The sequence below is a fragment of the Mixophyes fleayi genome, chromosome 11 (genome assembly GCF_038048845.1).
Source record: "Mixophyes fleayi isolate aMixFle1 chromosome 11, aMixFle1.hap1, whole genome shotgun sequence".
Lineage (NCBI taxonomy): Eukaryota > Metazoa > Chordata > Amphibia > Anura > Limnodynastidae > Mixophyes > Mixophyes fleayi.
Window position 1 is genome coordinate 1,703,476 of NC_134412.1, and position 14,162 is coordinate 1,717,637.

The 14,162-nt window shown below is 45.4% G+C and overlaps 1 protein-coding gene across 1 annotated transcript in view; it reads left to right on the forward strand.

Annotated features, from left to right (window-relative positions):
• The window catches only part of HSPG2 (heparan sulfate proteoglycan 2), a 131,457-nt gene that overhangs the window by 78,458 nt on the left and 38,837 nt on the right, over window positions 1-14,162 (forward strand). The window contains exons 32-39 of the mRNA XM_075190859.1: window positions 2,776-2,998; window positions 3,081-3,233; window positions 9,109-9,251; window positions 10,630-10,765; window positions 10,965-11,116; window positions 11,483-11,621; window positions 12,690-12,841; window positions 13,081-13,207. Of these exons, the coding sequence (XP_075046960.1) occupies window positions 2,776-2,998; window positions 3,081-3,233; window positions 9,109-9,251; window positions 10,630-10,765; window positions 10,965-11,116; window positions 11,483-11,621; window positions 12,690-12,841; window positions 13,081-13,207 (1,225 nt within the window). The remainder of the gene's footprint in view (window positions 1-2,775; window positions 2,999-3,080; window positions 3,234-9,108; window positions 9,252-10,629; window positions 10,766-10,964; window positions 11,117-11,482; window positions 11,622-12,689; window positions 12,842-13,080; window positions 13,208-14,162) is intronic.

Consider the following 14,162-nt stretch of genomic DNA (forward strand, 5'->3'; position numbering starts at 1 on the left):
TGACATGGAGTAGAATAGGTAGGATCCTGTGACGTGGTCAGTATGACATGGAATAGAAGAGGTAGGATCCTGTGACGTGGCCAGTATGACATGGAGTAGAAGAGGGTAGGATCCTGTGACGTGGTCAGTATGACATGGAATAGAATAGGTAGGATCCTGTGACGTGGCCAGTATGACATGGAGTAGAAGAGGGTAGGATCCTGTGACGTGGCCAGTATGACATGGAATAAAATAGGTAGGATCCTGTGACGTGGACAGTATGACATGGAGTAGAAGAGGCTAGTGTAACATGTTTTATAACGTATGATGTGGCCTTTATGACATTGAATAGAAGAGGATAGCATCTTGTCTCATGGCGACAAGAAGGATTTTTTTTTGACTTGTGAAAAGGCCTTTAATGAAAGTTGTAGATAAGTAGATCCTGAGGTCCTGACCTGAGAATGTTGGAGTCTAATAAACGTTTATCTGGTGCCTTCTGGTGTCTCTGTGGGGTGTTTGGGATGGAGGCGTTCATGATCTCACACAACTTCTTCGAACGAAGAGCTTGTTGCCTTGAATAGATATATTCGCAGGACCTCAGAAAGTATTGTAAGCTCTGCACATCGTCCTCGGAGAGCAGAATGAATGACGTTGCTTTATGAAGCATTGTATAAATGATTCCCTTGTATATTGTAAGTTCCCTTATAAGAGAGACTGTAAATATCTACAGACTACAGGTTGCTGCCCCCGATTATGGGTAGATCCAGCACCTGAGCTCTGAGCTGCTAGTTTTGGTCTGCAGATTACAGACCATTCATAGACCTAGAATGTTTTCTGCTCTCATTATTGCTGACCTCACCTTGTAATGTAAAATGTGAATCACTATATACCTCACAGATGCTGCTGTGTTAAGCGTTGTACTTTTACTGACACTTACAGTCCATAAGCATTCATGCAATACATTGTAAAAGAGTTACTACTGTGTTGTACTGAACAGATACCTGCAATGCATTCTGCAGAGGTTACTGCACACACTGTGGCATTCAAACAGCTGTTGGTGCTGAATTTACCAAAGACCAGGTATAGCCCTGTATATGGGATGTGCCACGTGTTACGTAACCTTAGCCTGCCTATGGCATTACCACTAAATGTAATATATAGGTATCAGTATTTTGTATTTATACTATGTGTATTAACCTGTACATAGAACACCACCCTGTCCTGTGTTTCCACATCAATAAAGCTGGTATTGTTCCACGTAATTCCTGTGTTATATTATCTAACAATGTCACAGCTACAGACAATGTATCTGTGTTTTATCCTGTCCTTATATTCCCGTGGTGTCCTCTTCCATAACAACCACATTCAGAACTTATTTATACAGTGATGTTGGGATAATACTGGTGGAAATAAAAAAAATAAAAAAGAGGCATTAGCCCGAGTGACAATACTTAATATTCTCCAAACGTAATTTTATCCCCCATATTTTGTGTGTTGTATGCAGAACTTGTAGGGAAAGTTTAGGGGGCCTGCATTATACTGCTCATTATACACATACATGTCAGAACCATTAGACATAAATAACTGAAAGTTACTCTGATTCTGTCATTGTTAACCCCCCTCTGCCCGCACTGCACACAATCATCTGTTCCGTTGACCATCACTTCCAGATAGGCCTCAATCTCTATCTGGTACCCTTAATACAGATGGTTTCAGATCTCCTGACATGGGAAGAGTCAGTCACCTCCGTCATCTGGCTGCTTCTTATGGCTCCATTCACTGTCTAACACACCAGTCCCACCAAGTACTTTATAGCTGTGAAAATAGATTGTGTAGGGTGTCTGTGTGAAGATAGGACATGTCTCTGGGGGTTGGTACATTGTATTTGGGTAAAGAGATTACATTAAGGAGTTTCTGTTGCTTTCACCCATACCTGAAGACATATAGGTGTATGAAGGGTTCTCCACCGTCAGGACAGCTGTTTGGTGATTTCCATTCATGTGTTCAGTACAGATGGTTCTAACATAACTGCAGAGAAGTATCAGACCAAGTTTTATGGAGCATTAGAAACCCCTGAAGGACACACAGCACCAGAATTGACGCATAGTGGCTCTGCCCATTGAGCACTGTGGCTTCAGCGTGCCAACCAAACTGCCTGTTCCCGGTAACATTCCTTAATGCCCCTCTGTGCATGTCTGGCATAGCCTTCACTCCATCATACGTGTCCTTCAGCTTCTGGTCAGGAATACATCTCTGCAGTACATAATGATTGAGCACTAATTCTGATGTGTAGTGTGTCTGATGCTAATATCTGTGCTTCTTCCTGACCATACCTGGCCTGCTAACCTCCATCTTATCCACAGCTAGATTGTAAGTGTACAACAAGTGCTCAGACCTCTCATTATCCCGGTGCTGTCATCCCTGTCATAGTTCTGGCAAGGATGAAAATATATTCACACTAATGTGCCACCAGCCCAAGCACTGGAGAGACGAACTTTAGGTTCTCTTGACACATTGGATACATTTGTGTTTAAAAAAACAACAACAAACTGCTCTGCAGGTAACTGAGAACAAGATGCAGTGTTTCCTGTCGCAACCAACCAGACATTTCCTTTTATTTTGAAAATTGTATTGAAAAATGAGAATCTGATTTGGTCCTAATGGTAGCTCCACATTTATATGTTGAATAGTTTTTATAAATGTCCCACTGCCCCAGTCTCCAAGTTTGTGAATAGTTTGATTCATATCACAATAGCAGAGAGAGGACTGGACTCTTCTGCTGATGTCAGGGGATAGTATGACTTACATTGCGGGAGGATCCAGCTCTCCAGGAGCTGTGTGCAGACCCATGTATTTTATGATGTGATCAGTGTAATTCTTCTCCACCATATTATAGCCGTAGCAGGGAATCCTCCTGTGGCTGTTATTGAACCCAAGCAGCTGACCGTTCAGGAGGGTCAACCAGCAGAGTTCCGCTGCACAGCATATGGGCAACCTCATCCTACACTGGAGTGGACAGGTAGGTAACTGCGGGTACTGAATGAGCGGAGAGGATAAATAGCAGTGGGACTTGATCTCATCTATGCTTGTGTCTCTGGTAGGTGGGCAGAACGGAGGAATTTCTTCTAGAGCCAGCATCCAAGGCGGCATCCTGCGATTCTCATCCACCCAGCTCTCTGACGAGGGCCAGTACTCCTGCCGTGTGGCCAACAGTCTGGGGCATGACATCACCAGGGCTGAACTGCGAGTACACAGTGAGTAAATTACTTGTGCACATTTAGTACCAGATTAGTGACCTCCACAAAGACCTCAGGAGAGTTGTTGGCATCCAAAGAGTCGGAGCTTGGAGTTAGACCTTCCTTTCTACTTTCCTCAGAGCTGTACTCCGAGGAGGAATCGTTGTTTCTCTGTCATCCAATCTGGTGGACACTGCTACCATGGGGGTTGTATGAGGGGCACTCGGAGTTGGCACTTAAATAGTTTACTAACTGCTGCTGACTCCTTCCCTCTGCAACTCCTGCTAGCCTCAGTTTAGTTTGTGCCCAAGGAGTTGGGCTGTTATTTTTGTACTGTTAGGTAATTTAGTTATTTTCCTTTGTTTTTAGTTTATATGGTGAGTGTAGTCGGATACAGGTGCTGCTACCTGTCATCTGTTAGATCAGTGGTCCGGACAAACGGATGAAGAAACAATTTTGTCCTGAACTGTCCATACAGACAAGCTTGGGGCTTGTTATTAGGGTGATGGCAGACGCTCGCTGTGGCGCTGTCACTGGCGCTACACTGGGACCGGCGCTGCTGACAGGCAGAGAGCGCACGATCAAAAGGAAGCGGGACATGTTGGGAGATACCATGTTCCCCACTAAGGCGGAGCAGGAACCTGGATCTCCGGTTGCGGGACTAGTCCACGGCAGTGCCTGACTAGGTCAGACTGCAGAAACACTGGGCACGTTTCTATTTGGTGCTGGACCGCTCGCGGAGGACACGGAAGGTGTGTACCGCGCTGCAGTCAGCTGACGGTGAGAATCTGGGAGGAGGGGGCAGTGGAGGCTTCCACCCTGTCTGTTGGTATATCCCAGGAGTGCGAAAATTTCCCGTCATTGCATTAGAGGTCGGATGTTCCTCAAGTGGCTTTGTGAGGAGAAAAAAGTGTGCTGTCACTGACTCCTTCCTTCCTTTCCCTGGGACCCAGCTAAGTGGGAATTCAATTTTCTTTCTGGTTTCCCCTGGGCTGCTTCCCCCTAGGGCCAATCGGGCTAGGTTATCCCATGCTCTGTTTTAGGCTTCCGGCTCAGAGGGGTCCTCCGAGGAAGAAGGGAAGCTATTAGAGGATTCTGACTACATCCAATGGGATGACTGGGAGGACAATGCCAGAACCATGGGGTTGCAGGACCTGGTGTTAGCGGTACGCCAGGCTTTGGACTTGGTGGGATCAGAGGAGCAGAGCAGTTCAGTGACTGTGTGTTTTCCTTCCTCTTCAGAACTGTCTGAGATTGCGGAGTCTGCATGGAAAGCTCTGGACTGGAGATTTTCCTTCCCTTGCAAGTTTCTTCATCTTTATCCACTGCAGGACAAGGATGCTTCTAGCTGGGAGCAGATTCCCAAGGTGGATACGCCGGTAGCTAGATTAGCCGGTCATACCACCTTGCAGGTGCCTAGCTCGGTGGTCCCCCCACAGATAGGAAGACTGAGAGCTTCCTTGAAAGCATGTTTTCGGCAGCGGGTGCTTCGTTCCGGCCCATGTTCTCATCTGCGTGGGTAGCCAGAGCCATGGAAATCTGGGCTGACCAATTGGCAGTAGGATTACTGGATTCTGATCTCCTTCCTTTAGCTCTCCATTTGAAGGAAGCCTCGGGCCATCTTTATGAAGAGGCCCAGAATGCGGCTTCGATGGATTCTTCTATTTTGTCCACGGCTGTGGCGGATAGAAGGGCCCTTTGGCTGCGGTCTTGAGATGCAGACGCAGAGTCAAAGAAGTACCTGGATGTCTTACCTTACTCTGGGTCTATCATATTTGGTCCAGAACTGGACACTATGATTTCCCAGTCCACTGGTAGGAAGAGTAATTTTTTGCCGGTGAATGCTCCTAGGGCCAAACCACTTGGGTTCAGTTCCTTTTGGCAGCCCTTTCGGGGCCACACCTCTGGCAGGGGTCAGATGTCAGTAAGAGGTGGACCTTTTTCATCCCGAGGACAGTCTCACAGGCGAAGGGGCTCCTTTCCCAGGAGGCGCTCCTCTCCCAAGACCCCGGACAAGGCCGCAGCGTAATGGGAACATCCATCTCCTAGCCGCTGCGGGGGTGGGTGGGTCGTCTGCAATTCTTCAGAGACCAGTGGGCGGTGTCTTCACAAGACACCTGGATTATGGGGGTCATTTCCAGAGGATATGTGATAGACCTTTTGGGTTCTTCTCAACTCCTCCTCTGAAGTGAAGGACCTTGACTCAAGCCGTCGATTCTCTTCTTTCAACGGGAGTTGTTTGCCGAGTGCCAGATTCCCAGAAGGGTCGGGGATTTTATTCAAATTTATTCTGGTCGCAAAGGAGGATGGATCATTTCGGCCAATCCTAAACCTCAAGGGACTCAATCAGCATTTGTGAGTGGACAAGCTCCGAATAGAATCGGTCTGCTCCATCATCAGTGGACTAAAACCCTGGGAATTTTTATCTTCGATAGAAATCAAAGACGCTTATCTCCATGTTCCCATCTGGGAAGGAACATCGGTCTCTCCTTCGGTTCACGATGGGGAAGGACCATTTTCAATTCAGGGCACTTTCTTTTGGCCTGTCAACAGGGCCCCGTGTGTTCATAAAGATCATGTCTGTCATGGCTGCCCGCCTGCGGGCCATGGGTGTGAACATAATTCTTTATTTGGATGATCTCTTTATCAAGGCTCCTACGAGGAGCATCCTGGATCAGCATCTTTTGCTGACCCTTCGGATTCTGGAACAACACAGGTGTGTGATAAATTACCCGAAGTCCCAGTTGGTTTCATCCCAGTGGATTGTGTTCTTGGATCTTCTCATGGACACCAGTCTACAGAAAGTTTTTCTTACGGAAAACAAGGTTTCTGCAATCAGGACATCGGTGCAGAACCTTTGCCTTTCTCCACAACCCTTCATGTTGATGGGCGTGAAGCTCTTGGGTTAGATGGTCGGCTCTTTCGAGACCCTTCCTTACGGACGGTTTCATTTATGGGTTTTCAGGGGGACTTCTTATGCCAATGGTCAGGATCTCCCTTTGATCTCGAGTCCCAGTATTTCCAGTTGTCCAGGATTGCCCGTCTCTCCTTTCAGAGGTGGGCACACCGAGACCTTTTTCCTCTTCTTAGAGGAATGCCAACCTGAATTCAATCGGACAATGCCACGGCAGTGGCCTACGTAAACCGACAAGAAGCGCAAGTGCCATGGCAGTGGCGAACGAGATCTTGTCTTGAGCTGAAAGGTTTGTTCCAGCCATATCCATGGTATTCATTCCGGAGGTGGACAACTGGGAGGTTGATAACTTGAGCAGACAAGCGAGCCTCCCAGGGGAATGGTCCTTGCATCCTCAGGTTTTTCAGGATCTAGTCAACAGATGGGGCCTCCCTGACATAGACTTGAGATGGCCTCTCGTCGCAATTACCGTGTACCGAGGTTTTACACAAGGTCCAGGGACCCTTTGGCAGCGGTAGTGGATGTAATGACCATGCATTGGGACTTCCAACTGGGGTAATTGTTTCCTCCCATTCCCATGATTCAGCGAGTTCTTCATCGGGTGGCTCTGGGGAGCCTTCCAGTTATTCTAGTTGCGCCAAACTGGTCCAGAAGGGTTTAGTACGCCAACATTCTTCTGCTCGCGGATGGTCTAGTTTGGCCTCTTCCTCTCAGGCCCGCTTTACTGGAGCAGGGACCTTTTCATCATCCTCACTTTGTTCGGTTGACTTTAACGGCATGGCTGTTGAGGCCGACATTTAGTGGGGCAAGGGGTTCTCTTCCAGTGTCATGCAGACCTTGAAGGCTAGGAAGCCATCTTCGGCACGCATTTACCATAGGACGTGACAGGCTTATGTTAAATGGTGTGAGGCTCATTTTTGTCAGTCGACTTTTTCCGTTTGTCTCGTTTATTGGAGTTTCTCCAAGATGGTTTGGATGTTGGGCTTCGTCTCAGTTCCCTTAGGGTTCAAGTCTCGGCATTATCTGTGTTTTTCCAACGCTGTCTGGCTATTCTTCCTGAAGTTCAAACTTTCTTCCAGGGAGTGTTGCGCATTCAGCCTCCTTAAGTTCTGCCGATAGCGCCCTGGGATCTCAATTTGGTCCTGGGTATTCTTCAGAAGCCTCCTTTGAACCTTTGCGTTTGGCTGAACTCAGATTTTTTTGACCTGGAAGGCAGTTTTCTTGTTAGCTATCGATTCGGGCATGCAGGGTGTCAGAACTTGGGGCCTTATCATGCAGGGCTCCATACCTGATTTTTCAAGAAGACAGGGCGGTCTTGAGGACGATGCCTTCCTTTCTTCCTAAGGTTGTGTCTGGTTTCCACGTGAACCAGGATATAGTGGTTCTTGCTTTTCAAGAGGGTTCATCAGTGGATGTGGTGCGGGCATTACACACTTACGTGAATAGGTCCTCTACTTACCGTAAGACAGACTCTTTGTTTTGTATGACTCCCGTTAGAGGGGTTGGCCGGCTTCTAGGCAATCCATTGCTCGTTGGATTACATCTACGATTCGGCAGGCTTATGTGAGTTCTATCAGGCCGGTGCCAGAGAGGCTTACAGCTCACTCCACGCGTTCAGTGGGGGCTTCCTGGGCTGCTCGTCACGGTGCCTCAGCGGACCAGCTGTGCAGGGCTGCTACCTGGTCCTCTGTTCACACCTTCACCAAATTTTAACACTTTTTAATGTTTTTGCTGCTTCGGATACTACCTTTGGCCAAAGTGTTTTGCGCGCAGGGGTTCCTGAGCAAACCCTCCCTTAGGGGCTACTTTAGAAGTTCCCCATGGTAACAGTGTCCTCCAGATTGGATGCCTGAGAAAAAAAGTTTTTGGTACTTACGTCAAATCTCTTTCTCTGAATCCATCTGGGGGACACTGCGTTCCCTCCCTTTTGCTCTTCTGCTGGATGTTGTTTGTTTGGTTCCTTCCTTGGGGCTTTTGTATTATACTGAGGCCTGCAGCGGTTGCAGAGGGGAGGAGTCAGCAGCAGTTAACTATTTAAGTGCCAACTCCAAGTGCCCCTCGTACAACCCCCATGGTAGCAGTGTCCCCCAGATGGATTCAGAGAAAGAGATTTGACCTAAGTACCAAAATCTTCTTTTCTTGTGTGATAACTCTGTAGGGGTTGCACATCCTGCATCCTGGTGAGCTTGGGTGGATGGTTTAAAAAGGCCTTCCAGGGACTGAACAATCGCTTATGCCTGTTATGCTTGTACACACTGGGTGTTGGTGCATAGGCTGGAATAGCATCAGAGTTATAGTTTGCCGGCGCAGTTTGCCGATGAGTCCAAGCAACACAGATTGGTCCCTTTTGGCCAGAGGTTATTTAAACTTTGCTGGGGGGGTTGTTAAACTCATTCCTCCAGGTCACTGTGTAGATATCTCTGGAAGTCTCTGCAAGGAGTCGTCCATCTGTGGTCATCTGAGGCACATACAAATTTAAGAAATTTCAAGTATAGAATTGTTGAATAACAGAAAATATAAAAAAAAATATGTTGTAGAGTCATGCTTCAAATTCCACGCGTGGTTGTGATGTAAGAGCAGCTCTGAGGTCTTACACTCGATGGCCGGTTTTCCCTAGAGCTGTCATTTCTTAGACTCCCCATCTGTAAAGTGCATTGTTCCCATGAGCATGACACCAGGAGCTGATGGTAGGAGATTGCATAGATGAGAATAGATGTTCCCTTAGTAGTACTGAAACTGTATATAAGAAATAAAGGGGAATATTCAATTAGGTCCAGAATTGCGGTAACGAGCTGAAATGGGGCTTGAAGATAATCCACTGCACCACACCCCATAGGGTTGCGAAGGAAAAAACGCGTTATTGCGGTACTGTATTACCTCGGTAATGAGCACTCCGCACGTTACCGCGATCACAGAACCAAAAGTGTCTATATGACTGCTTCGTCAGAGCTCCAGTGTCATTGTCTCAATTGCTTGCAGGTGGAAATTTGCCAGTCATCCAGGTGAACCCGGAGCGCTCTCAGGTCAGGGAAGGTGACACCATTCAGCTGTATTGCAGAGCTGCAAGCAGCACCGCTGCTACAATCTCCTGGAGGAAGCAAGATGGCTCCTTACCCCCTGAGGTAAGTGTGGACACAGTGGCAGCAAATTAATGGGATGTTGTGACACCAATAATATAACTAATGCAATATATTATTTGTCTTATAAGATCTGTCATAAACTCTTACAGCTACACATTCACTACAGCTGTCACTACCTAAAACTGTCCCAGTATAAGAATTTGCAAGGCTAGAACTGATCCAGATCTTTCCCAATCTCTACAAATCTAGAACTGATCTAATCTGGAGCATCCTTATCTGGAAAGATTCTCCAACTGTCTGTCTTATTCTACGTACGAGTGATCCTGCAGGCGTATCTTGTAGGGGCTTAACCACTTGTGTAGATACAGGATGATGATCATTAGCACAGACCATTGCGGTGTAAAAAAAAAATATATGACCTAAGCAGCAGCACTCATAGCCTGAACTGGTAGCTGCTAATATGGGGGGACAAGAAGGACCATGAGAGTCCGCCACAAAAAGAGGGTATTTTACTTACCGTAAAATCCATTTTCCTGACTCCATTGGAGGACACTGCGATACATTGGGGTATAGTAGGCTGCTCTGAAATAACAGAACTTTAACATTTAAACACTTTGAAAGAACTGAGGATGGTTCCCAGGGGAGGGGCATAGTAGGGGAGGAGCTAGCCATTCAAAGTGCCCTATAGGGTAGCATGTTTTTTTTTTCAAGGGGCTCCTGCACTTCATTTATTTATTTACATCTTTTTTTATTAACAAGATTAGGGAACTATCAAAGACACAACCAACGCAAGGCTACGACAGGCTGGTCTGGTCACTATGACAAGAAAACCTGCAGCGTGGTGGCCCCTGTAATAGTGGGATACAGCACTAGTCGGAGCAGAGTGATATGGAATTACCTAGAATAATTAGGTGTACAAAAAATGTGGGAATCTAGGGCTTACTGGGATCTGTAGTGCCACATAGGAAAATACTTTAAAAACAAAACAAAACACCAACACCAAGTTTTATCATTTAAATAAATGCTACCCCCAACCTTTCTTCACTTTATTATACTGCTAAGTCCTGAGAGATGTTCTTTTCTTCTCCTTTTCCATCTTCTTTCTCCTCTGGTAATCAAAGGTTAAAAAACAAAAGACCCTCTTAGATGACAATAACCTGCTCCTCACGGAGCCATGATACGAATGACACAGGGGCCTGTCCACAAACAACCCATCCAGAGCGACTTCGCTTTGATTAGTTAGAGAAAGGTGTTGGCAGAGTCTGTAACGGTTCCTAGGTGGACAGGGATGTGCATTAGCTGCTGTCCTCTGTCCAGGATTCATCCTATTGTTCACATCCCTGCACAAGTATTGGCTGCTTTGTGGTCATTGTCCGAATGTGGGAATCAGTTTTGTGTCTTGTGCTCCTCTTTTTACTAGGCCCGTATAGAGAGTAAGGATATCTCGACTCTTGTGATCCCATCAATATCAGCAGCCGATGGTGGGACTTATCTGTGTGTCGGGACCAACTCTGCTGGGTCCTCACAAACTCCGATCGAAGTGACTGTGATGAGAGGTGAGCAACTTTAATTAGAGTTCATTAGCGTTTGTTACACGTAGTAACAAGAATGACAATTGGTCTGTGTTTCTCCTAAATGACATGGTGTAATTTTGTTGCTTGATTGGGACCAGTGATCAAATGTTTCCTTATTCCATCATTGCAATGTTGGCTTTTGTATATTGGTTGTAGTTACTTTTATTTTAATATTATTCAGCTTCTGCAGCCGCACCACTGGTGAGGATTGAGTCAGCATCCGACACGGTGCAAGAAGGACAAACTGTGGAACTGAACTGTGTGGTCACTAGTTACCCACCTTCTGTAGTCACATGGCACAGGGCAGGACGCCCCCTCTCTCCCAACCACCAGGTAAATATGCAATATGTTTCTATGTTGCATGATCTGGAAGTGTTATGGGTGACCGCAGTGTGTGTTCTGAGGGGCACAAAAGCAATTAAATAAAACTTAAAAAAGTAGCTAATATGTTAATAAATGTATGATTGGATTGTAAAATTAGTTAATGCAGATAAAGAATGCAGTTCCAGTAGTACAGATTTATTTTGAATTGGTTGTAGAGGAGTGGACATGACAATTCGGGAGCCAGTCAGTGAAATCTAAGAGCCAGCAGGATCTTTTAAGTAGATAGAAACATCCACCAACATTGATAGAAATGTACTTACTTACAGAAGTGCCTATTCCTCCTTTGCTCAGTTCTTTGTTCATCTCATTCATAAGGTCTATGGCTCCCGTCTACGTATTCTTCAAGCTTCATCAGCAGACTCTGGGGAATATATTTGCCAGGTCTCTAATGGTGCTGGCACACAGCAGGCATCAATTATTATTACAGTCACTCGCGTTCCTGGGGTTCTGATTCGTAAGTTCTGTGCAAGTCTCTACCCTCTTCAGGACGTTCTGACCTCCCCAATATTAATCTGTTATGCAGTAAACATGTCTCCTGTTTTTCAAGTAGTTCTATTCTTCCTTTATTTGTCTTCCTCCTTAACTTAAAAGATTCCTCAACATCACATGTTTACATCTCATCTCTTCAATGCTCCGTCTTCCTTCTCCACTCAACAGATCCTCAATATCACTCGTTCCCTGTTCTTGTTTCTCCATGGTTCTGCATTCCTTCTATACTTAACATATTCCTCAAGGGTCGCTCATTGTCCTCTGCTCTCCTCTCTCAATAGCTCAGTATTTCTTCTATACTCAACATATTCTTCAAGGTCACTCATTGTCCTCTGGTCTCATGTCTCCATGTCTCAGTATTCCTTTTAATATTCAACATGTTCCTCAATGTTGCTTATTGTTCTCATCTCTCAAAGGCTCAGTATTTCTTCTATATTCAACTTATTTCTCAGCATCGAGGACATTGTCCTCTGCTATCATCTTTCCTCCCTCAGTCTTCTTTCTATATGCAATATAATTTCCAACATTATTCAATGTTCTCTGCTCATTTGTCTTTTCATTGCTTGTTATTACGCCTTCATTTAGATTGTTTGTCAGGGTTTTAGTCCTCCGTGAAGAATTCCCACAATATCACTCATTTCTATTCTTTGGGGGCTATTCAATTAGCCACGATGTTCCCCTGATTATCGCGGCTACGCACATTTTCAGGTACCACGGTACCTCAGCATCACGGATGTAACATCGCAGCGGAGTGCCTTCACGACTGTTCCGGAGGCACTCTGAGGCTAATTGAACACCCCCGTTTTTTGTATCTATTTTACTCTTCTAATTATTTGTCATTCTTTGCTGTTTCTACTCTTCGTATCAGTTCCACTGAACTTGTCCCCGTAGTGTCGTATGTTATTCTCTGTTCTGCCTCTTTTTCTTCCACGGATCCCCAGTGTAACCCTTTCAGTTTCTGATTAAATGTAAATGTCCTGGTACAAGTGCTAGAATAAGAGGAGATTTCTTGGCAATGTCTGTTCTCTCTCAGCATCAGAAAACATCCCAGTACTTAGAATTGAGTCATCCTCTGGCTCTCTGGTTGAGGGACAGACTCTGGAGCTGGATTGCCAGGTGGCTGGTTATCCTGGGGCTTTGGTCACATGGCACAGACCAGGAATTCCTCTCTCACCAAATCATCAGGTAACTAAAGAAAAGATAACTGACAAATACTAGTCTAATTCAAAATTATACAACATGCTTCATCTTATGATCACAACCCAGAAACCTGTATTTAATGTCCTCTGTGCTGGCTCCTCCATAAGTGTACATCAGGAAACAGAAAGAGTGTGCACCTAATCACCCCCCCAAACAAAAGTCATTTTCATACAGAACAGCCCCCTATATCTATGTGCACATCTATGTTTACTATTGTATTGTAGGTCTCCGGTTCCCGACTGAGGATCCTACAAGCCTCTGAGGCAGACTCTGGTGAATACATCTGTCGTGTGGCCATTGGTACGGTCATACAGCAAACCTCAACCTTCGTCACAGTCACCCGCATTTCTGGTACGTTTATTTTATTGTTTTTTCTGTTATTCAAAAGCTTCTGCTACAGGCAAGAGTTATTTCTGAAAGTGAAAAATTACGGAGGAGAAATGCAAATGCTTTTTGTGAGGTTCAGGTCTTAGTTTTGCAGATTTGTTCCCATTATTATGGAAATAACAAAGGTTTGGTGTCTCGAGAGAACACTTATTGGGAGTGTAACAAAATGAAGCGCTGGCAGACGTAAAGGATTTCCATATTGAAAGCAGCTTAGTCGTAATATGACTGTTTTTGTGGCCAAATGGATAAATTAGATTTGGTATAGGAGGCGATAATCTCCTTCAAGGAGTGGATTCTGCGTCACTGAAGAACCACTTTGGACTTGCAGAATAACATCATTTTTGCACATACTCCGATGTGGTCGGTGATGGTTACTATTGCGACTACTAAAATGCAGACAAGAAAGAGAACGACATTAAAATGCTGAAAGTCGTAATTGCGACATGTCAAAAATGCAGACGTACTGAAATACTTACATCATCTATTTATTTATATAGCGCCACTATTTCCGCAGCGCCGTACAGAGAACTCACTCACATCAGTTCCTGCCCCATTGGGGCTTAAAGTCTAAATCCTCTAACATATACACACACACAAGGACCGAGAGAGACTAAGGGTAATTTAATAGCAGCCAATTAACCTACCAGTATGTTTTTGGAGTGTGGAAGGAGACCGGAGCACCCGGAGGAAACCCACGCAAACACGGGGAGAACATTCAAACTCCATACAGATAAGGCCATGGTCGGGAATCCTCATCATCATTTATTTATATAGCGCCAACATATTCGGTAGTGCTTTACAATTGGGGACAAATACAGTAAACTAATAAACCCCAGTGCTGTGAGGCAGAAGTGCTAACCACTAAGCCACCATGCTGACAACATTTCCGGCATGGACCACAATTTTTTGCACAAAGAGG